The sequence below is a fragment of the Urocampus carinirostris genome, chromosome 3 (assembly GCF_059441175.1).
Source record: "Urocampus carinirostris isolate Australia breed hairy pipefish chromosome 3, RoL_Ucar_1.0, whole genome shotgun sequence".
In the NCBI taxonomy this organism is placed as follows: Eukaryota; Metazoa; Chordata; class Actinopteri; order Syngnathiformes; family Syngnathidae; genus Urocampus; species Urocampus carinirostris.
In genome coordinates, this window is record NC_142351.1 from 30,393,354 (window position 1) to 30,418,602 (window position 25,249).

Sequence of the window (25,249 nt, forward strand, 5' to 3'; positions counted from 1 at the left end):
GGTAATGTATATGAGTTTGTTCAATAAAGCAACAACAACGACAACAATACTACTACTACTACTACTACTAATAATAATAATAATAATAATAATAATAATAATGGAATTTAAATAAAGAGGTCCTTTCCTGAAACGATCCGGATGCTCCAGCAATCGTCATCACCTGCGGCCACCTGACACGTGACTGTCAAATCAATTTGTGATTGGCTCTCTATAGAGAGAGAGGACGTCGCCACAGGTGAGGCGGAAGTGAAGAGAAACAGTCCCGGTCGAACAACCTGACGAGAGGCTGTCTAAAAGTAAGTTTCAAGAACCAACATTTTCATTTTTGTTTTGCTTTTTCGTTTGAGTACAAAAAGTCGAGTCATTTGACCATGACAGGCAACATGCGGTTAAAAGTTGTGAGATGAGTTTTAGAAACAACACAATCTGTCATGCTCACCAATGCCTGGAGGGAGAGTAGAACATTGTTTTGCTTTGATAAAGCATTAAACCAGAAATAATCAGAGAAATTGGGACTTTTTCAGTTCCTTGGTGTGCATCTTGTTTGTAAACAAGAATGAGTTCTATATTTTACTGAATGTTTTATGTCTTTCTGACTGTGGTTAACCAAGCTTTGTTTTCAGTATTTAAGTGAAGCCAAAATAAAAAAAAAAACCCTGACACTTTTATCCCTTTGTTCTTGCTGAGGAGTTAAATGTGAAAAGCTAATTTGTAAGTGTTATGTCAAAACTAATCTGATTCATTAATTTCTAAACCTATGCATATTTTTAGAAATGCATGATTGTATGATTTTGTATTTTTGCTTATAAATCAATATGGTTGTGTTTTAATGAGCGTATTAAGTTTTCACCACTAAAAGATGCTAAAATATACACACTGTTCGTTTCAAGGCTGGGTGCGTTGTTTGAGGTGTCCTTAAAAAGTAGAATTAAATATATATTCTCGATTCAGTATGTGTTAACAATGCCCATTCTTAGCTCCAAGAGCCCTTCTGTTTTATTTTTCACCGCACCTATCTGCTGTTATCTTTTTTTTTTTACAGCTGTTAGGGGCAGAACACATTTGGTAGAAGGAATGGGTAGGTGGGCGATTGTGCTGGAAAGTGATACAATGCCCACCCCCGCGTTTTTGTGGTGGTTTCTATTTGTTAGTGTAGCATGGAAATAGTGAAAGGAAAGTCCTGCCTCAAGTAAAGTGCTAACGCTGATCCAAACCCTAAGAAAGAAGAGAAAAAAGACTTTATGTGAGCGTGTCTAAGTAATGCACCTACTTGCATGCGCATCATAAACAAGCTGACTGAGCACACAATGTTGACATGAACCAGAAGATGGCAGCAGCGAGTGAAAAAGTTCAAAATTCCGTACAGCTCTTTTAATGTAACAAGTTGATGAGTCTATTTTGTTTTATGACTTGCCACACGATAGTGCTGTCTTCAGTTGTTTACATACAATAGTTGAGTTTGCCTCCTATTCACAATGGCATGCAGTGATTCGATTGTGTATGTATTCTATATGTGTATGGATTTGTTATTTTGCCAAACGTAGAAAAAACATTTTTATTTTTCACGTTTTGCCTATGAATCATACCATTTACGTATTATGACCTGAGCCAAAAATACTTTGACACACCCTTTGAATTAACATAAAATTGTTTGCATGGCTTTAACCCGTCAAAACACAGGCGCACCTCCTACCTATTCATGTATGAATAGAAACACTAGAACTGTCGCATAGACCCAGCCAGAAAATGTGCTGTAAAACCGGAAGACTATTTAGTGATCTAGCACTAATCTGCTCCTGTTAGAACTGTAACAATACTGTGGAGCCTGCCTTGCCTGTCTACCAACATTCCACCTGCTTCCAGAAGCAGATTTTTCTGGAACATCCACTTGGACTTATATTTTAAATGGTATTCATCCAAAAAACAGCTGAAGTGTCAGCTATTGTACACAACTTTCCATTCTATAGTGTAAATGACTATAGAAATGTCCTACTTTATGTCTAATCGACCTGTAACTGTAAATAATAATAGCTGTGTCACTTTTTGCAGTGAACAGCTTAATCCCATCTGATTTATCATCTGAGGTCAAGAAAGCCACAAAGATCCTCAGAGGATTCACTGAAATCTCTTCCGGGAATGGAGTGGACAAACTCATCCCAGGTAGGGGCTCCACACAACAGCTCTAGGTGAAGTTGAGTTGTTGCACTTATGATGCAACTTGTTTAGAAATTGGAGGCATAAAAGAAGCTTCTAACATGACAAATCAAACCGATGTGCCTCTGTATCCACCACTTTTACTTTTGGTGTAACATTGTAAAAATGGTAATGATGACGTCTGCAATTTTCAGCTTTTTTTGTTTTTTTTTTTTTTTACAGTGGGCGCTAAGCTCGGCTGCTCTCGATGTCTCCTTTAACAACTATCTCTTGCTCAGTTTCCTTAAACTGATTGTGTAACATTTATTAAGAGCAGTGTACACATGATATATCCAAATTAGTTTCTGACAGTTTGGCTTACCAGTGAACCACCCTCGCTATTAGTCGATCGCTTTTCCAGTCTCTCTACTTCATATATTTGCATTGTATTTTTTTTAAATGTTACTCTTATTTTTTGTATTTATTGCTCGTTTGTTTCATTCTAATTTTATTGCAGTTTTATAGTCTTTTTACAGCGACCTTGGGTGTCCTGAAAGGCGCTGTGAAATAACATGTATTGTTATTACTCTTATTATTAATATTACTTTAAAAATGTGATTTAAAGACTGCATACAAGGAAATGATTAAAAAAAGATTCTACCAATATGTGCCATCCTGACCTTAATTTTAAATCAAAATATTAAGTATATTACATTTTGACGTTAGGTGGCTGATGAGAGGTGGGGGGCATACAACTCTGGTATCGATAAATACTAAGTACATATAAATACCAACTACTTATAAGTTAATTGAGTTATGTTGTTCTGAACTGCCCTTTGATTGGCTGGCAACCCATAAGACTTGTCCCTTGCTCGATCTCAACTGGGATGGCCTCCCGTACCCCTGCTACCCTATTGAGGATAATGGTTTGGAAAATATATTTCTAAACTAAAAATTTTACATTGATGGTATATCATACTAATTATATGATTTTCATATGAATTTTAAGCCACACCAACTCAAAGAGGAACACGTTGTTGAAGACCCAAAGTGGGCAACTATAATGAAACTCGACTGCAAATTTTGTTTGTACAATAAATGGCATTATGGCTTTATTTGTACAAAATAAATGCAATGTCTGTTCGTGTGTTTTGAAATTTTCATTAATTGTATGCGTGCAGCCAATGTGATTGCATCTGCTGAGGGGCTTGCCATCATCTCGGTGGTGAAGGCAGGCTTCGTGATCACTGCAAGGGGTGGCAGCGGCATCGTCATTGCCAGGATGGGTGATAAACGTGAGTTGCACACGTTTTGTCATAATTTGAAAAGTGTAATCAAAAATCGATTTGTTTTTTGTTTAATTAGTTAATAAATAGAATTCCATTTGACATCTACATCCATTAATATAAGAATACAGTTACATAACCATTTAATGCCTATTCCCTATAGCATTACAGTAAAAGAGAACTCGTACAAGAGAGCAGTTTTTCCAAAGTCTAATACTTTTTCCCAAACAACAATGTTGTTGCAGGCTGGTCGGCCCCCTCTGCAATCGGCATAGCTGGTTTAGGCGGTGGCTTTGAAATTGGTGTAGAGGTGAGTGGTTGCAATGGCATTCCTAATATGTATGTTGGCAGGAAGACTTGATTCTCGGGCTTGCTTGATCTAGGTTCAACAGCCACTTTAACATGTACCCCATTTCTCCATCCTTCTCAGATTTCCGATCTAGTGATCGTCCTAAACCATCGGCGGGCAATCGACGCATTTACGAGAGGCGGGAACCTGACGCTAGGTGGGAACTTTACGGTCGCCGTGGGTCCGATGGGAAGGTTAGTTGTACTGTACTGAATTGACAGAGACCTAAACACTCCGGTAGTCAGTTTTCATGCAACAGAATCAGAATGTTTTTAAAAAGTCATTTTTGCCTAAATTGTGTTCTGTAAGTAATAGATAGATGGATAGATAGATAGATACTTTATTCATCCCCGTAGGGAAATTCACACTTCCAGCATTCTACCCCGTTGTTTATTAACGAACATGATGCCCTAGGGGTGCTTGTAGCGAAGTGGATGACGTCACGCCAGTCCAAAAATTCGACATCCCTGCGGCAGATGGAAAACTTTTCTTTGTGAAAATCTAGGGATACACCACCTCGTGTTAGCAAGTCCGCCTCCTCTCCGATTCCCCCCGGCTTTCGTGTCTCTGTTTAGCGGCGTTGAAGCCGGATTGCTCCGGGTGGCTACACGTTAGCGTCCGGAATGCTAATTGTGAGCCACGTTTAGCATTCCGGACGCTAACGTTCAGTCTTAAGAAAATGACCAACTTAAGTTACAAAAAGTTGCTTTTAAAACATCAGTTATTTTGCATCTTTGGCTGTAGCGCTTGCTAAGATTTAGTTTGCGGACAGTGAGCTGTAGTTTGGACGCCTCTGGTATAAATTGAAATAAAGGATGGACACTTGTCCACAGTGGTGGCATTATCCAAAGAGACGAAAAAAGTAAAATGAAAATGTCAGGCCAAAACTAGAGATGTGAAACGGTTGGCTAAAGAAAAAACAGAAAATGAAAAATAACTACCCGCGTCTTGCACAAACTCCCAGGTGAAAACCAGCTTCGCAAGCCTTGCCATGTGTTTGGCGTGACATAATCACAACAATTCGGTTTACATGCAGGGAATTATCCCATTAGCATCTACATTTGGATTTTAAGACCAAACTGAAAATATACATGCCTAGTGACAAATACCCCTGCATACATGTAGTTTTCAAGCATTTCCATTAGGGTAGAGAACATAAGCCTAGGTCATTACGCAAAAAGACGTCATCTCCGCATTTTACTTTTGGTATTCGGTTAAAGATCATCTCACCCATGTCAGTCACCAAAATGAACAAAGTAATCGTGCTTGTTTGCCCTAAAAGTGTGCTCCATTGCTGCTGTTTACAAGTTGTGCTCATACATGGCTTGTAGTAAGCATGGACTTACACTATATATGGAGGGATACAACTTTGGCATCCAATAAATATTGATGAATAAAACGGTGTCATTTCTGTTGCGCTGGCAGGAAATGTTCGGGAGAAATCAACTGAAACACACAAGCCTTGTTTAGCAACTAAGCTGGAGTTTGCTTTTCAGTCATTTCTTTTCTACAAGCCCACAGTTCACTGCGGGACTAAAATATCTTGAAGTAAACTGGTAATTGTAATGTGTATACATGCACGACTGATCAAAAAATGTAAGGACTAACTACCATTTCAGTTGTGGTTTAAGACCCTAAATGTATTTCTATACGTGTCAAAACATTCTCTGTATGTTAACGTGGTCAATTTTTTTTAGCACAATTCTTTAGTTTTTCTTTTAGTCAAAACCCAAAATTTCGTTTTGGGTCATTTTTGGGTGACATTTTTTGTGCCCAATATTCAGTGCATCTCTAGAAAAGTGTTACTTTTTACGTACTTGTCCCTGAACTCTAGTCTTGTTTTTCGAAATGATGCGAGTAAACAATACTTTAACATTTTTGTTGCGGATGCCCACCTCCAAGTTACAACTCCTCGAGTTTTCAAGCCAACAAACATCCTGCAACATTTGTTACTTCTAGCTTATGTAATACAATTTTGATACAGGAACATGGAGGCCGATGTCACACTTCGCAAAATGGCTGCTGTCTACACCTACTGCAAGTCCAGAGGGTTGTTCGCTGGCATTTCTCTGGAGGGCTCATATCTTATTGAACGCAAAGAAACAAACCGCAAGTAAGACAGATCGACAGCCAACACTTTCAGTATTTTCCGTTTTATTCCGAAATTTAATGCAGATGATGGTGCATTTGCAGGTTCTATTCTCGGGAACTGCGAGCGTCTGCTATTTTAAATGGTGACGTGGAGCCGCCACAGGAGTGTGATTATCTGTATGATATGTTGAATAGCTACACTGAGGCCCATGTCACAGAGTGGAGCAACAGGAATGTTACTCCAAAGGTAAATTGGTCTAAAAGAGCTTTTGCGCATGCTCTGAGCCAACTGTGTAGCCGCAACAGATGGTGTACTGGCAAAGTTTCTCTTTTTACTTTCATTTTTATTCAGTTTACATTTGGCATTTATGTCCATCCAACCATTTTCTTTGCGGGGGCAGCAGCCTCAGCAGTCGATCCTAGATCTCCCAATCCCCAGGCATTTAAGCCCTTGAGTAAAAATCAATGGATCAAAGAAAAGGAAAAATTGACAGGGCACTGACGAGATTTGAGAAATTATACTGATCATGACGATAATAACCAAATGCAATGCACGTAACTTTAAATATATAAACATACTACTTAATCCCTCATTGGTTCCATTTAACAAATTAATAAACATGTTGTGCTTATTTATTTACGACGTCTGTCACATTTTCAACAAGTACCAGCCTATTGACAACCTTTGTGGCACTCTTTTCCCCAGAGTGCCCCTGTACACAATGAAAATCTATTTTTTTGTGAAGCAACGTAGCTGCACATTAAACTGTGCTGCAATCAGGGCCAGCTTTCAAATGATATAAATGTCATGGTTACATTTTTCAGTATTTTCTAGTCAATTTCGTTCATCAAGAGTTTCACCAAAATGATCAATTGTCATGCAAAAAACAACTTTTTAGTTAGCCCTATTGCATTTTGCGTCTTTCGATGCATATGATCAAATTAAGTGTTTAGAAAAGAGTCGTCGTATTACAACTGTTTGAAGTTGAAATGAATCGTGAAATACCTAAAGTCCAGTAAAATATTTTTTTTCAGCCCTGCCCCTTTTCGAGTTTTAGAAACTACACTGGGTGAAACGATTGCCCGCAACTGTTTGAAATTGCCATTGAAGTTATTGCTGAGACACTCAAGAAAACCTCTCTCAAAAGTAGCAAACTCAAATATCATCCATCAATCTGTCGATTTTATGTGCTGCTTATCCTCAGTAGGGTCGCTAGGGTGCTGGAGCCCATCCAAGTTATCTTCAGGCTGTGGGCAGGGACACCCTGAACTGTTTGCCAGCCAGTCGCAGGGCACACAGAGACAGACAACTCACTCGCTCATTCACACCTAGGGCCAATTTGGACTGGTAAATCAACTTGACATGCATGTTTTTGGAATGTGGGAGGAAACCGGCGTGCCCGGAGGAAACCCACGTAGGCACGGGGGAGAACATGCAAACTCCGCATGTGGAGGCTGCGGTAGCTAGTTTTTAACTCAGGATCTCCGACACTCGACTATCAAACTTGCCAAAAATATTGTCGATTTCAGTCGTCCCGTCCTCCTGCCAGGCCTCCAGCTCCTACTCATTTGCCAGTAGCCAACACCTACCAGCCCACATCTGATTTTGGTGAGTTTATTATATGCGCTCCACAAGTTCTTGAGTACATGACCGCCACATCAATGTGTTTTATAGTAAAAGCACTCCTACTTTCTGAAAGAAACACATCTCAAAGTTCCCAGTTGGCCATCAACATAGCAATATTAAATGTTTGTGCAGGTGCTTCTGGAGAAAGATCACTTTACCCAAAACTTTCAGTCTACAAAACTGCCACTTCAAGTAAGTTGTTTTTATGGACGTGTTTCTTTCAGGCTTTTTTTTGGATATCCCCTAACCTGATTTATTCTTGGGGTGTTGTATTATTTTTTTGAAGTTCCCTCCAAGAAATCTCCAAACTTAGGTAGGACAGCTATTCACTTTGAATGTATCTGGCTTCGTTGTTAAAAACTGTTTCTGATCCTAACACCTGTTATTCCTCTCAAACTTTTTATGAAAAAGCTCTTGCACCAGTGGGCGGAGCAGACGAAATCCTTGTCGTCACAGCAGTTCATGCATTTACGGGTCAACAGCCTGGTGACCTCAGCTTCCAACCCGGCGATCGCATCACCATCATCACTAAGACAGAGAACCAGTATGACTGGTGGGAGGGGCAATTGGGTGGGAAAAAAGGTATATTTCCTGCAAACTATGTCACTTACTGACTTAAGCTACCTGGTGGACTATACGATAAAATGAAGCTGCACATTGGGTTGGGTACTATGGTAGGCAGATTGAGGATTTTTCAATATACGAAATCTGAATGTTTTTATTGCATTATGCGGCACTAGGAAAAATGGATTAACCTTCAATTCCAAACTTGGCATCTACAGTGATTTTTGTCCAAGTGCAAAGAAATGCCATCAAATTGGTGAAAAGTATTTGCACAAACAATTTTTTCACAGGTCAACAATTTATCTCAAGTCATTTTGGTCCAATGTCTTTTAAAATTATCTTTACAATTAAAGCAATTTTGTATTTAAGGTTTTTTCTTCACTAACACTTGGTCATGCACACTTTCACATTTTTTATATAAGAAAGTTACGGTTACATACATGATGTGTCTTTTAAATAAAGCAATGAAGAAAACAATCGTGTAATCACTATTTCAGCAACAAATGACCTTTGGTTACTTATAAATAGAATAACGCTTCAAGACCTAAACAGCATCCAAAAAAATACAAGTGGCTCAGGAAACGAGGTTGCTTTATGCTGCTGCAGCTGTTGTGCACTTGCCTTCACTCTGGTTTTATTTTTATGACAATTTATTACTGGAAGATTTTCTCTGCTTGCCTGACATGCATCAGCAAAAAGAGGATAGTGTTTTCAATATAGTGACATTGTTACAGGACAAAACGAGTGGATAGCAACTCATTCCTAAGCAAATAACATGAGCTGAATGAGTGAGTCAGTTGTCTATGACAAAGATTGTGCTTATTAAGAGAAGTGAAGAGTTGGTGGGAAATGATTATTTTTTTCCCCTCTGCAAAGATACTGCTTTTTATGTAAAGGGGTCATGTTTAGATGGCCTGTGCCACAGGCTGGTGCTGCGGTGACCCGCACCAGATCCTTTGAGGCGGCCTGACACAGTCCTCCACAGAGTCGGGAAGCGGGTTGTTGCTAGTTTCTGGAAGCAAGAGACACAACCCGCAGCCAATGATTGGCCCGCTGCTGTATATGAGCATGGCGGCCAGTGAGATGTTTCCTTTGGGGTCTTTGGGGAACAGAGTGCTAACCAGACACCCTAGCCGAAAACTCAAGTTGACCAGTGACACGCAACGCTGTCTGCAGATAGAGAAAAAACTGAATTAAAATGGACTTGCAACTACTTGTCATCCGTGTCATCAGTCACCTGACCACTGTGGGGAAAAGCTCAATGCTGTACAAAGCCAGGATGAAGATTGTGGTCAGGATGCATAATTTGCCCAGCAGTGCCAAACTCATCACGAGAATTGCATCACCTACAGAGAAGACATTTGATCATAATTCCACCATTGATCTTGAAACTAGTGTAATAAATAATATGCACCAGGGGTCACCAACCTTTTAAAGCTGCACGCTACAACTTGGTACTAACTAGTGTGAAGTGCAGCCAGTCTGATTTTCATTTTCAGCCTATATCATTACTGTGTGGTGGATGATACTAATCTTATTAGTTGTATAGCGAGACTGATTCAACCACAAAAACCTTTTCCCTCAAAAAGGCACCTATTGAAAACATATATAATTGATTGATTGGCTACACAGATACACAAACGCTGAACTCCATAAATGGATGTTGATAAAGGGTGTATTACCCCAAATAGCTCGTTATGGAGAGACGCAGCAAGACAGTTGAGTATAGTGGAGGAAGTCTTCGAAGACAGGGACAGGCAATCTTTTTGAGTGGCTGGGTGCATTGGGTTGAAAGAAATTGTCTAAAAGACTGGGCCAGGAGGAAAAAGTGATATATTTTATGTTTTGTATCTACTGATACAGTTTTGAGCTGATACTCAGGCAATACATGAGAAAGATAACAGTGCCTATCCAATTTCTCATTTCCTCGCTGCTATCCAATTCTAAGCATTTATTACCGCATCGTAAACACTCAATTCATGCAAAAAATAAAAAAAACATATATTTTAGAATGGCAGTGATGATATGCGTTTATGAATAAATATGCAGGAAGACATCAATGATCTTTTTCTTGTCTCAATGGAGCACTTCATAAAACTGTTTTTGAAATACCAGAATTAATGCAAAATACATCCCTTTTTGCATTGAAAAAACTCAATTTAATAAGACTAAATGAGATATGTTTTTTTGTGATTAAGGGCTATTCAAATAAATGTGACAAACATTTTTTGGGGATCTTAAAATACTTGGCAAAAAAGAAATGTAGGTTCATTTTGGAGACACTGAGGATAAGAGTGGCAACTAAAGCAACACTTTTATTAGTGATCCCTTTTTTAAACTTTTATACATATTATCAACATATTTCTAACAATAAGCAGGCTGCATGCATACAGAAGCCTGACTGGCAGGAGCTTGCCCACCCCTGTTCTATCAAAATAATTGATAACATACGTAAAGACAAAAAACATGCACGGCAGGTTAATTGGTATACATCTCATCTCATCAGCTTCACCGCTTATCCTCAGTAGGGTCGCGGGGGTGCTGGAGCCCATCCCAGCAATCATCGGGCAGTGGGCAGGGGACACCCTGAACTGGTTGCCAGCCAATCACAGGGCACACAGGGACAGACAACTCGCTGGCTCATTCACACCTAGGGACAATTTAGACCGGCCAATCCACCTGAAACGCATGTCTTTGGAATGTGGGAGGAAACCGGAGTGCCCGGAAGAAACCAACGCAAGCACGGGGAGAACATACAAACTCCGCACAGTAAGTCCGGTAGCTGGATTTGAACCCACACAGGAGTTGTTACTGATGTTATTGTTATCATCCATCCATTATCTGCACCGCTTATCCTCAGTAGGGCCGTGGGGGTGCTGGAGCCCATCCTAGCGATCTTCGGGCAGTGGGCAGGGGACACCCTCAACAGGTTGCCAGCCAGTTGCAGGGCACATAGAGACAGACAACTCACTCGCTCATTCACACCTAGGGACAATTTGGACCGGCCAATTAACCTAACATGTATATTTTTGGAATGTGGGAGGAAAACTGAGTGCCCGGAGGAAACCCATGCAAGCACGGGGAGAACATGCAAACTCCACACGGGAAGGTTCGATCTCATGACCCCAGAACTGTGCCACACACGCGCTAACCACTGCGCCGCCGTGCTGCCCCCAGTCATCTGTATTCATTTATAAATTCTGCGCAGGGCACTTAGAGACGGACAACCATTCATCCGCTTACTTATATCTAGGGACAATTTGGAGTTACCAATTAACCTGCCATGCATGTTTTTATATATATATATATATATATATATATATATATATATATATATATATACCAAAAAACACTGCCCGATGATTGCTGGGATGGGCTCCAGCACCCCCGCGACCCTACTGAGGATAAGCGGTGCAGCTAATGAGATGAGAGATGAGACAAATGATTGGAAAATATAAATATTTTTGTGATGTTTTTTCTTCTTCAAAAATCAAATTTTTCATTATCAAACAAAGAGTGGCCTGTGGCTCCAGAGCCGTCTTTTGCTAACCCCCCTGCACTTTGCAAATGACTAATACACCGTGAATCAATGGCTCACATTGGTATCTTGAGAGCAGCAAAGACAAGCAGCAAGCAGTACCGCTCAGGAACAAGGTCAGCATGCTGAAGGGACGCCGGTCGAGGCGGATCAGCGGGATGATCAGACAAGGAGACTCTGACACCCCGGAGAAGAACTGAGCCCAGAAGACGTTCACGCCGAAGGAACCGATGTTCAAACAGATGCCGTAGTATGTCAGCGCAGTCGCAGCACTGACCAAACACAGCACACATGAAAATATTACTCTGCACAGGATGATAAGAGATCTGCAGCATAAGACTCAGAGCAGAAACACAAAAGCACAGAATGCAGCTTTTACACAACTTCGCGACAAAAGACCAAAACAGATTTGTTCTTCACACAAAGTCATATTTTATGAGTGATTTTCCTATTGAAAGGACAATAAACCATAACTCATAAGCCCTGTTGCAAAAAGTACTAAGTTACTGATGAATTTTTAAAAAATCATACATCCCCCCACAGTTCTAGTTTTGCACTTCAAAACAAATAAGGAATTTCCTTTACTAAAAGGCACACCTCCAAAAATTGTCGTCTGTCATATATTTTTCATACTTAGTTAAGTCATGTATATTTGTATAGCCCTTAATCACAAGGAGTCTCGAAGGGCTGCACAGACTATTATTACACCATCCCCTGATCTAAAATATGCCTTAGGTAAAGGAAAAACTCAAAAACCTCAGCATGAGGAAATGAAACCTTGAGAAAGGGCAGTACATAAAATAATTGCCATTCCAGGATGTCCAAGCTGCAATGGATGTTGTAAGGGCATCAACCAACAATTTTATGATTGATGCCCACCTCATATTCTGTATTGTCCTGTCTTTTTCCGACTGCCTGCCTGGTATTGATACGAAGGAGAAGAACGATTTGGAGATGACTCAGCGGACCAGCGTTTGACCTGAATCATGTGAACGCCTGCATGGACCAGCTGGCAGAGATGGAAAACTGCGTCGTGGCCGTCATAGACTTTCTGGACTAGCTTAAAGGCTGGGGGCATCGCTGCTGTCATGCACTTTCCAGACAAATTTTCAACAAGTTACCAAGTGTTCACTATGCTTGTGTATAGTAATGCTAATTGTGATTCACCCTGGTCATCCTGGAAGGGGGATTACCACTTGTGAGGTCCTTTCTCAAGGTTTCTCTTTTTCCTCACGCTGAGGTTTTGAGTTGTTCCTTGCCCGCATGTTGGTTTAAGATCAGGTAATTGTGTGATTGTAATCCTGTATAGTCCTTTGAGACATTTTTGTGAGTAAGAGCTATATAAATAAACGTGACTTGACTTGACTATACACACATCATCGACATGAAATTTAGGTAATAACAGAGTGTCTAATTGACAGCTTCCTGAGGTTAACTTAATAGTTAAGGTGCACTGGGTTATAAGGTGCACGAACCTGAGTAAGAGCTAATGTGTCTATTTGTGTATAACCGTTGAACTCCTCACACACTTACGGCATATGAAAGTGTAATAATTAACCAGCCGATAATCCGCGGATTGCAATGGGAATCCAACCTGGATTGCGACCGTGAGGGCGCTGACGTATCATCACAAGACCACCAGTGGTACAGATGACATATGAAAAAGCAATTTTTTTCTTACTCACAGTGTCAAACACTGACTTGCATAGTGTGTTCTGATAGGTTAAACAGTTTCTTCACTTCACGTGAGCGTCAATACCATTGCGGTTTGATATGTACTGTATCCGTACTGTATGTAAAAGAGCTTGTATAGTATTTGGTTGAAATACTTTGTTTCCTGTTTTTGGCAACGTTATTGACACAAAGGTAAAGAAATAGAGAGTGTTTGAGCCATCTCGATGCAATATGCAAATCGGCGTTTCTGGCAGTAAAAAAAGTGTGATAATAAGATTATCGCTAATGCCTTTACACATGTCAGTTGTACTATTGGGGGTCTAGTGGGAAAGTGTCGGCGTGCTCAACGCCAAGACCTGGGTTTGCATCCCATTCCGTACAATGTATTGCAATTTGAGTCAATGAATTATCTATTGGTCATTCATTGCTTAAATACTCGAGTAGTAACGCACACATACATTATAAATGCTGTGTCCATTTCCAATGCTATCCACCGTATTTTGTGGTATATAAGGCGCACTTTTAAAATATCTGGCCAATTTTCGGGTTTTCGCCGATATTATTTCATTTTTACCCTCATCGTTAGTTTTTAAAATGAATTATTCGCGGCTGGGCGGCACGGCTGAGTGGTTAGCGCGTCCGCAGCACAGTTCTGAGTTAATGGGAAAAAAACTAGCTACCAGCCTTCCTGTGCGGAGTTTGCATGTTCTCCCTGTGCTTGCATGGGTTTTCTCTGGGCATTCCAAAAACATGGATGTCCAAATTGTCCCTTGGTGTGAATGAGCGAGTGAGTTGTCTGTCTCTGTGTGCCCTGCGACTAGCTGGCAACAAGTTCAGGGTGTCCCCTGCCCACTGCCCAAAGATAGCTGGGATGTGCTCCAGCACCCCCGCGACCCTACTGAGGATAAGCGGTCCAGATAATGGATGGATGGAAATTAAAGGCTGGAAATTTGTCATTGTTCTTTTTCATTTCTGAATAAAAAACGGGATAAACTATGATATTTCCTGTCCTGCAATGATCTTGAAATAATTTACGTTGGATTAAATATTTAAAAAAATATATATGGGTTATGATCTAGATGTGTTGCTTTCCCCGCATTGAGTGTATTGTTACAGACCAGATATATCAATCTACACAGCATACCAGTCTCCAGTTTATGTATTTTGTGGCCGTTTTATATAATGTATGGGCAATCCCCTGTTCTTGTGGTGGAAAAGGCATCACTTGTTTGTGGATGCCTACTGTGTTATCACTCACGACTTGACTACTGCCTTGCAGAATTACACCAAGCCCAAGAAAAAAACTCAATAAATGGATATTGATAAAAGATATATTACCCCAGATAGCTCATTATGGACAGACGCAGCAGGACCGTTGGGTGTTTGAAGTAGAGGAAGTCACTCAGCGATTGGGTTTTCGGAACATCTGTGGCTTTCTGCCTATCTAGTGTGTTTGAGCCCAGAAGCTACATATAAATACAAGTAGATTATTCAAACAGCAGGTTGGTATGTTTCAGTCTTTATGTCTGCGTGTACCATGTCCACACACTGCTTGTCTGCCGCATTCTCGCTACCGTAGCGGCGCAGAACATCCGTCCTCCCCATTAACAGCAACCAGCTAGGAGACTCTGGAAGTGAACTGTACAGACACAGAAAAAAATCACCTGAGAAGGACAAACAATGAAACGGTAGGACAGAAAGACACATTTCCAGTTGAGTACACACCGGTACAATGGCAGGCAGATAAACTGAGGGACAGCGAGAGACAAGTGAAGCTGTGTCCAGGTGGGACTAAGCCCAGCTAGGAGAGCTCCAACCATTGTCCCAAGACTGAAGCAAAAGCCCAAAAGGGCCGGGGGCCAAAGGCGAGAGGATGGCGAGGTCCACTCCACAGCTGTAATGTCAAAGCATAGAATTTAGCATTTACTGTATGAGAAGCCAGAGTATCATTATGAAACCACTAATGTTGGAAATAGAACGGGAAAAATGCTAAGAAGGAAAATACATCAAATACATTTGACTTTGTTTGGGGTTTGCTGTATCGATTTTCAAAAACCTCTCTCGTCGCTGGTTTAAAGAGCTAATATACCAAATGTACATTTTCTGGAGACCTCCTATAATACCATACGTCTATTTTTAAGTTATAAGTGTTCAAATCAGGTATAACAGACGCTAAACTAATCACGCAGTACGGAACTGTGCATTAAAGTACATATCAACTTTAGACTATTTAGTGACATCTAGTGGTAAGCTAATATAATGTAACCTGTCCTCTCAGGCTTCATGTCCTGCATGATTTTGTCGTTTATTTCTGCTCCAATATAGGTGATTCTAATCACCAGGATCGTTGCTGATATTTGGTATCACTCGACTTGGGGAAAGGAAACCTCCAAAATCATGCAGGACATGCGGCCCTTGAGGACCGGAGTGCCCACTTCTAAATTTAAGATATGCTCAATGTAAGGCGCTCCATTATCATATATCCTATTTCAACAAACTGAGTACAGTAACTATGAGCTAGCAAAAAAAAAAAAAAAACTGTCAGGTGGGAAAAACTGCACAACGTGGGCAGTTATTGTAATTTTTTATGTCACTAATAGTACAGGTAGCACAAGTGCCATTTTCAGTAATCACTCGTACCATGGCAAGTGTCTACTAGAGCAGACAAGTAACTTTGCCTGTGTGCAATGATGTCATTTACAACACAGATAAGCTGCAACTGTCCAGCGACCAATTCAGGGTGTCCCATTCCCACTGCCCGAGGACAGCTAAAATGGACTCCAGCACCCCCTGCGACGCTATTGAGCATGAGCGCAGCAGAAAACGCAGGGATTAACACAGATAACACTGATTATACAGGTGAGGACTAAGTACAAGAACAGATTGGCACAAAGTAAATCATCCACTTCCTACACCGCTTATCCTCACTAGGGTCACGCGAATACTGGAGCCCATCCCAAATGTCTTTGGGCAGTGGGCAGGGAAACCCTGATGGTTGCCAGTCAGTTGCAGGGATCACGGAGACATTCATACACTCACTCATACCTAGGGATGATTTAAAGTCCCAAATTAACCTGCCATGCATGGCTTTTGGAATGTGGGAGGAAACCGGAGTGCCCGGAGGAAACTCACCCAGCCACAGAGAGAACATGCAAACTCCAGCTCGGTAGCTTAGATGGTAGGGCGCCCGCTCCGAGACTGGAAGGTCGCTGGTTCAGGCCTCGGCCAGGTCATACCTAAGACTTACAACATTGGTACTCATTGCCTCCCTGCTTGGCGCTTGGCATTAAGGGTTGGAATTGGGGGGTTTGGTCACCTAATGACTCCCAACACAGCAGTTGGGTCTAAAAATGCGGCGCCCTGTTTGGCTGCGGCTACATCGGCTCGCTACAGTTTCACTGTACAGGTCAGGTGTATCGACATTTCGTTCTGTGTGCATGGTTACAAAGAATGACAATAAAAATACATTCTACTCTATTTTATTCTATTCTATTCCACACAGGGAGGCCGGTAGCTGGATTTAAACCCTGGACCTCTGAACTGTGGGGCTGACGCACCATTGACTCCATAAAGTAAATCAGCTTGATTTTAGTGGTCCGTCATTGCACTACATTCAACCTGTTTTGAACTCTATCACAATAGCATCAAATTCTATTTTAAGGAGCAAAATTTTACATCACTTATGGTGCTAGCTTTTCCTCTAGTACGTAGCTGTTGTCACTTTTACCAAGACTGATGGAACAGTTGTTGATGCAGCAGCAGCAAACGCCCGTCAGGCACCGAACAGCAAGGAACAGAAAAGGTTGGGGGAGGACGGCGGGCACCAGGCCGCACAAAGCCTGCAAGCATACGCTCAAAAGTAGCACCAGGCGCTTCCCGTATCTGTATTCACAAAGACAAACAAAAGAGTGCAGTGCTATGTGAAAAAAAGATACAGGAAACCACGCGTAGTCATTTTCATGTTTTTGTTTTGTTTCAACGGGGAAATATTTTCACAGTTTTTGCATGCTAAGGGAATCATGCAACTGTCAAAAATACAGATGTTGCCAGTTCCATTGAAAAATAGGAATTGCTGATAACTGTTATTGCGCTACTTTTCATTGCACTATTATAGTAACTTGGGCCAGTATAATGCCTTTGTAACATTATCTTCTTTTAGCTTATTTTTTTTCTTCTAAAGTCTTTATCGGATGTTCAACCTGAAGTGACAGGTCTTATCCATTTGGAAAAAATGTTCACTACAATTATATCAATTACAATAAAGAAATTCAATTCTATATATTAGCATTGCCCAAGGTATTAAAGTCTTACCTCCAATATTTGTTCTGCATGTGACTTTTAAGTATTGACTGTTCATCTTAAAATACAAACTATAGCTCAGAGGTCGGTAACCTATGACACGCGAGGTGTTAACCAGTGGCACGTGAGCGCAAGGCAAAATAATACAAATAATAAAGATTTTTTTTTAAAGCGTATTTTTACCTGAAATTTAGACATTTTCAGTTGTGCGCCATGTTTACGGTAGCGCCCCTCCTCTGCTTCGTGTGTGAGTGCATGTCTGCGCCGCGCCTCGCAGAGAAGGAAAGATCCGTGTTTTAACGCAGCCACAGAAACATCGGCGCGCGATAAATGAATAATTCATGAGGGCTCCTCCAGCAAAAAAATCTCGTTCTTTTCAGCCAGCGTGGACAAATGACTGGTGCTTTGTTTAAAAAAATGACCGTGCTGTTTGTGCATTATGCCTCAAGAGCGTTGTACCCCGCACATCAAGTGTTAAACGTCATTACGAGACGAAACATAAACATGAATTAGAGGATAAGTCTGACAAGACGGATACATTAAAACACTCTGTGTCGAGGTACGGCCAAACAAACACAGACTCTGAAAACCTTTGTCACTGCTAAAATCACTACCACTGAAGCAAGTTATCACATTGCTTACTGCATAGCAAAGCGCGGAAAACAGTTTAATATCTGCGACCAGATCAGCTGTTTTTCTGTTGCACTTATTTTCAAGTAGCCTTCTGCCTTGCTCCTGTTTTTTCAAATGTTGATATTTTCACTGATGAATGGTATGGTAGTTGTCCATATAACTTGTTTTTGATTGTAGTTCATTGTTGCTGAAGAATGGTTGATTCTTGTGGTAAAAAGTTGAAGTCATGGATGGCTACAGGCCTTTCCACACGTTGCTCACATTCATTTTTTAGTTTATTAATGAACAAGAATAGTGCTAGATAAACAGGTCAGTAATACGATTTCAATGTATATCCATGTTGTATGTCCGAGCTGGTGTTAAATTACAGCTCTGTTGGATATAAAAAATTGTTGTGCGAGTCATTGATCTTGGTGTGGCACACTGATTTACAAGGACATTTGAAAGTGGCACTCCACACCGAAAAGGTTGCTGACCCCTGCTATTGCTGAACAAGAGTTAGATGTATTTCTATGCACCTGCTAGAATTTTAAAGAGACACTGTGTAATATTTCACCCCTAGATGTTGCTGTTTTGTGTAGTGCAGGGGTGGGCAAACTTTTTGAGTCACAGATCGCATTACTTTGAAAAATTAATGCTTAGGGGCCGGGACAGAGGGAAAAAATGATAGCTTATTGATGTATTTTTGTAAATGCCAATAGGCTTAAATCCGATACCTTGGCAATACATGAGGAAAATGGATAACAGAAGGCTTGTTTGTGTTCACCTGCACAAGTTGTATTTCATTGACTATTTGTTTATAAGAGGACCATTTTATCCATTTCACAAAATATACAAATAGATTCATTTAATTAAGAATAATAGCAAAGTAATATCTACCCTTTTAAGCACTAAATTTGGTCATTTGCATTTAAAAAGTCAACGCAATAGGCTTACTTCAGAAGTGTTTTAGTGCATGAAATTGGATATCATGATAAATGAAATTGATTTTAAAAAGCATTTAAGAAAAATGTTGCCAGATATTCGAATGTTGGCCATATTTTAAATAAAAAAAATCTTGGTGGCCGTTTGCACAGATGATCTACAGTATTTGTTAAATGGTAGTCAGCATGAAAAGCTCCTGCGGGTGGAGTACCAAATGGCTTTGGTGACATCCAGTGGACATATTTAAAACCACAGGTCATTGTTTGACTAGAGGTGTTTTTTTTCTCTTATGCTTCTCTTAAAATAGTCACACACGCTGGATTATAACTGTTTGGGGGCCTGACACGGCCAGTGGGACATACTTTTGTTCCCACTAGTGTAGTCATCCGAAACAGTACTACAAATCACAAGGAAGAATACAAACTATGAAGACTTTATGTCAGTGGTTCCCAAAGTGGGCGGTACCATCCCCCCTGGGGTTGTGGAAAGATCTGGGGGGGAAGATGAGGAACCTAGGAGGGCGGCAGTCCGAAGTCAAAGTCGAAGTCAAAACATTTGTTTGACGATTTATATTCAACACGTTAGGGCTGCACAATTAACCGAAATTGGATCGATATCTCGATGTGACGGAGTGCGGTTGTGAAACCGTAAGGCACTGCGTTTTTTTTTCAAGATTTTGTGGTGAGTGATGGAGTTTTGGCCTACCACAATTGTTACTGTTTGAGTTTTAAAAGTGCGGACCAATCAGAGGCAAGTTTTTATAAAGGCACGAGCCAATAAACGTGATTCAAAGTTTGCAAGCACCACACTATGCCACACCCACTTTGTGAGCTCATTGAGTGTCATGGCGGAATACGTAAACATAGTCCCAGAGTCAACAAACAAGAAGGAAACGAAGCTTGCACCGAAGAAGGGCGGTACATCACTTGTTTGGACCTATTTTGATTTTGACGAAGCGGACGTGAAACAGAAGAAAAAGCCCGTTGCAGAATTTGCTTTGGCATAGTCGCTAGGTCCAGAGGAAACACAAGTCATTTGTACCAGCACCTTAAAAATGATCACGGCATGTCAAAAAGGATTACAAGATATTGACTTTGTTTGGTTATGTAAAGACATGTCTAAATGAATTAATAAATAAATCATTGGAATGTTATTTTGTGATGTTTTATTTTGAAAACTCCCCAGACCACTATTTTAATGAGCTCGAAGTGCCAACTAGTGCATTTGAAAAGTACGTAAAATATACTGTAGTCAACAGAAAGCAACCCAAACCAAGCTCGCCAGAAGATGAAGCTGTTTTCTCTAGGTTTAGCATTTAAATATGGTTGAGCGTTAACAAAAACAAAATTAACACAGAAAATGTACTTAAGAAACAAAAATCGAAAATTGCATCGAAATCACTAGAAATCCACCGGGGAGCCAAGGGGGTGCCAGCCTACAAATGTTTGGGAATCATTAATCTATGTGATCTATGTGACCTATTGCTTAGCTTTTTACAAGGTTTTTGCTTTTTGAGAGTACCCTTATCTGCAAGGTGGCAGACAAATATTTCATTGCCATCCAAACGAGCCTCTTGTTGTGTCCAATGAATACAAATTCCTTGACCAACGAGTATTTAAAAAATATGCACGTTCATATGATAGTTCATGTACTTTTGTTTCATGTTTAATTGAATATTTGTCATGATTACTGATGTAATGCACCAGTGCCCGCTCCTTTGGCGCCAACTGCCTTGAACTCTGATTGGCTCCTTGTCCCTATTCAAACCCATGTCTATCTGTCACCTGTTGTCAGTCCACCTGCGAACCTCAGTGTACTCTAGGCAAGCTTTTTCGACCCTGACTACCACCTGTTTTTGCTCCCGTCTGTTTCCTGGCTTCCGACCTGTTTCCGATCCCGACCACGTTTTGTGCTCTCCTGTCCCGGCTACTGACCCGTTTTTTTTTTTTTTTTTTTCAGTTCCCGACACCGCCATCGCTCGCCACGGGAGTCCCACTTCCACGTTCAGAGCAACCTGCTTCCCGCGACCAGCGATCACCGGATCGTGGGTGCAACCCTTTCCTTTCTTCCAATAAAACTGAGAGAAACGTAACTCAAGTGGGTCCTGTCGCTGTTCTGGTCCTGACAATAGTGTTTTTTATTAACGATTTGTTTCCCACTAGGAGGTGCTTAATGAAATACAATGTCCCTTTAAAACACATCTTATTATACTGTAATTATTTCAGCCCAAAAAAAAGCCCAAAAAAACATTTGATTCTGGACTACTCATAGTATAAAATGACTTTTTGACATTTTTTGCAGTTACAGCACTTACATTTAACGCTTATCTTCGCTTCTTCCTATAATACAGTGTGAGTACTTTTGCCATGATAACTGTACCTGTCAGACACAGTTCCGCCCACCAGCGAGCCGAGAAGCAGACCAACCATGAAGAACATTTGGCCGTGAGACAACCAAACAGTCCAGCTGCATACTGACTGACACAGACAAGAAACAACCGGTGAAAACAAACTCAGATTTCTAAATGAAGAGTTTTTCAACACAGAACAATGAAAGAAACGTGTGTTGAACCTTCTGCCCCAAATTCATTTAGTGAGCAATCAGGGGACAAAAATGTGAAACACTAAAACAATAAATGTAAACTATAAATTTGTAATTTCATGTATTTCTTCTGATATTTTTTTACTTGTCTTTATTTGTTATTTTCACAGTCATACCATGAACAGTGTGTGTTATTTGACCACTGAATGAAATGAAATGAAATGAAATGATCTGCATTTATATAGCGCTTTTCAAGTCAATGACTTCCCAAAGCGCTTTACATTGTGCTTCACATTTCCCAATAGCGGCCGTGATCTGTGCAGCCATGTAAGGCGCTAACCTGCTTATTGGGGGTATTGGGGGTTCAGTGTCTTACCCAAGGACACTTCGGCATGTAACACGGACAAGCCGGGATTCGAACTGGGATCCCTTAATCCTAAAACGATCGCTCTACCTCCTGAGCTACTGCCGCCCACTGAATGGATGTATTATGTAGTGCAACTGCCAAAAAGCGCCATGAAGAATCCAAACTATGGAGACTCAAAAGTGACCAGAGTGCACTATTTTTCTTCTCATTTTTTTGCGAAGCCTTTCGCAAGATTTTGGCGTTTTGTGGGTATGAGTGTGATGACGGACAATTATGTCAGCTCCCTCCAAGTTTGGCTCATGTAATGTAAAATAAGTGCACATTTCTTGAACTACATTTTTAAATGCACATTAATGTGATAGTTCATGTATTTTTGCTTATTATATAAATCAAAATTGTTTTTTCTTCATTTATTTTTTAACCACCACGTAGTGTTAAATGATACACACTGCCCCTTTAACGTGGTCTCTGACCTTTGGCTTACAAACGACAACACGTGCTAAGAAAGCGAGCTGAGTGCTGAGTTGTTTGTTAACTCCTAATCAGTTTTACTGCTGTCAATCAATAAGCAGTTGCTCCTTTCCTCTATCTGCAGTGAGAGTTTTAAGTGCCATTCCTAGTTGTATTTGTACACATCAGCTCAGTGCTATTGGTTATGCAATCTCTTCTTTTCTAATATTGTATTACAATTTTACATGGAACTGTTGCCATTTTTAGATAGATGACTCGACATCCACCACTGCAAGTGTTGGGCAAACGCAGCAACAATCGAAGGTATCCTCCAAAGAGATACCACACACTACAATAATGTTCCATATTTTCTGCTAAAATTTGTACTGTAATATTTAGGGATAGCAGTGTACTGATGGTAGCTCAGGAGGAAGAGCAGTTGTCTTAGGTCTAAGAGATTACAGGTTCAATTCTGACTTAAATGTCGAAGGGCAAGACACTGACACTGAATCCTTAATGCCGCTGATAGGCCGGTAGATGCCTTACATGGCTGCATCATAGTTGTTTAATTAAGATAAAAAAAATAGACTATGTTTTTACTGTTTTTATTGTAATCATAAACTAACTCGAAGGGTACGGGTTTAACTATTCAATGATAAGATTTCCAAGCAGAAAGTATTGTAACGGTTCGGTATCGATTGATACTTCCCTGTATTACCTTGGATTGGATTGATACCAAACTACTTAATGGACCAGGGGTCTCCAACCTTTTTCAAGCCAAGAGGTACTTTTTGTCACTAATTTGCGCAATGGGCCCTTAGTTTTATATGGATTTCTTAAATAACAACTTATCGTGTTATTACTATGTTATTACCAGAGAAATTATTGGAAGTACGGTTAAGTAGACTTCGTCAACTACTAAAAAATGAAAAAGTAGGCCAAGATCACAATGACCCAGCACTTGAGCTATTTCCCGAACAGGTCCGCGGGCGCCTCAGCTGTCCCTAGGAGGCACCACGTTAGAGATCCCTGTCATAGAACCTTATAGGCATGCTGACTTTCCCCTGCAACATGATTGCCAGAAAAGTCTTTAGCTTTACTATTATAAACAACGCAATTGAATAAACTTGAATACAAACAATCTGCCTAAAATAACAATACAAACTTTAAGTTGTTTCAAAAAGGTGAAATGCTGTTTTTGAACCAACTTTGAATGCGTCACTAACGTCTTGATTGCCGCCTCGAGTGCGCCATTCAGATCTGCCGTCCCAAAATTCCTCAATCTCTGATTGGTTTCCTGGTTGAGTTCTTCCGCCTACGGTGCCGGAATCGCGCGTGTTGTTGCCATGGTTGCAGTTGGCCTCGACGACGGCGGCGACGACGATATCGAGGAAGAACAGGAACGAGTTAAAGAAAAAGGCGAGCGCCAAACGCCAGAAGACGGATAGCTGTATCGGTGACATGACGCTCTTCAATTCTTCAATTTCGTCTCGGTTTAATTCCCGTGGCGCTGGACTTCAACAGTCCTGAACTTCAACAGTCCTGCGCCATGCTGACTGAGCGAGCAATATGTCCGCCGTTGGGTATTTGTGTTGTGTACTTGCGACCTGACGGCTTTTCTTTTTCAGTTTCAGCATGACTCGTCTCGACCTCCCCCCTTTTGCCTTTTAAAGACGAGGGTGGAAGAGGGCCGGGGAATGTCAGTCAATGCACGGGCTAAAACGTTGGGACGACATGTATGACGCACCCCCTCACGCCCCCTCTGAGTTATCTGAGCTAAAGTCCGTTTTCTTGAGGAACTCTTACGAATCCTTTGATCTCGGAGTTAACGTAACTCCGGTAATAAACAAGGGGAGGGATGTATACAATTGCAGATTAGTGTGATCATTTTTGCAACAGTTTGATGTGTATATTTTTGTCTTTTTTCAATTATTTGAGTTTTGTAGTAACTTCCGATTTTCTTTTGTATTTTGTAATGTCTAAAAAGAAACCTGGAATCTTAACAAATGTAAATCAACTTCCTAAAGCCGCTGTCCAAGTGTCATTTAAAGTTTTAAAAAACGTATAAATATATGGCTGTAGAACACCGTTAAGTACAAAAAATGTTGCAGAGCGACCAGGCCAGAAGAAAAAAAAAATGATTACCGGTAATTGGTTTGATTTTAAGTATCTGCAGATACAGTATCTGGATCTGATACATGTCATGATATTGTTTTAAAGGGATAAGAGTTAAAAATAAATTATATTTACCTTTTTTTATGCATTAAATTTGACGTGGTTAGCACTTGTGCGGCACAGTTCCGAGGTCATGAGATCGAACCTTGTGGAGTTTGTATGTTGCTTGCGTGGGTTTCCTCCAGGCACTCCGGTTTCCTCCACATTCCAAAAACATGCATGTCAGGTTAATTGGCCGGTTCAAATGGTCCCTAATTGTGAATGAGCAAATGAGTTGTCTGTCTCTGTGTGTCCAGCGACTGGCTGGCAACCGGTTCAGGTTGTCTCCTGCCCACTGCCCAAAGATAGCTGGGATGGGCTCCAGCACCCCCGTGACCCTACTGAGGATAAGCGGTGCAGATAATGGATGGATGGATGGTGTTGGAAACTCAAGGCAAATTGGCAAGGAAGTGCCGGTTTTCTCCTCTTCTCAACCTTTGGTCCTGGGCTTTTTTTTTTTTCTCGATGGATACGATTTATACAAAATACATTTACAGGGGGAGTCTGTCGTGTCCAGCATGGTCGCCGTGGCGACCGGCTGGCCCCGCCCCCTGGG

At 40.8% G+C, this 25,249-nt stretch overlaps 2 protein-coding genes across 5 annotated transcripts; one reads left to right on the plus strand and one right to left on the minus strand.

The window, feature by feature from the left end:
- The first annotated feature begins 153 nt into the window (after positions 1 to 153).
- On the plus strand, positions 154 to 8,530 carry sh3yl1 (SH3 and SYLF domain containing 1). Its single transcript, XM_088331390.1, has 11 exons — positions 154 to 299; positions 2,053 to 2,163; positions 3,318 to 3,431; positions 3,668 to 3,732; positions 3,853 to 3,965; positions 5,756 to 5,884; positions 5,965 to 6,109; positions 7,393 to 7,471; positions 7,622 to 7,681; positions 7,776 to 7,802; positions 7,901 to 8,530. Coding segments are annotated over exons 1-11 (1,047 nt in total). The 5' UTR covers positions 154 to 298; the 3' UTR covers positions 8,104 to 8,530.
- Positions 8,531 to 8,640: 110 nt separating this feature from the next.
- LOC148369391 (solute carrier family 22 member 6) lies at positions 8,641 to 24,182 on the minus strand. Of its 4 annotated transcripts, none has more exons than XM_088331384.1 (9): positions 23,688 to 24,182; positions 21,501 to 21,598; positions 16,993 to 17,147; positions 14,991 to 15,159; positions 14,802 to 14,904; positions 14,604 to 14,731; positions 11,652 to 11,863; positions 9,291 to 9,399; positions 8,641 to 9,223 (listed from the first exon to the last, which is right to left on the minus strand). In XM_088331384.1, the coding sequence occupies exons 1-9, from the start codon at positions 23,940 to 23,942 to the stop codon at positions 8,959 to 8,961; spliced, it is 1,494 nt and encodes a 497-aa protein (XP_088187510.1). In that variant the 5' UTR covers positions 23,943 to 24,182; the 3' UTR covers positions 8,641 to 8,958. The 4 variants fall into 4 exon arrangements, with proteins under 4 accessions (XP_088187510.1, XP_088187511.1, XP_088187512.1 ...); XM_088331385.1 differs by having other exon boundaries at positions 23,706 to 24,181; XM_088331386.1 differs by having other exon boundaries at positions 21,501 to 21,594; positions 23,706 to 23,888.
- Positions 24,183 to 25,249: the final 1,067 nt, after the last annotated feature.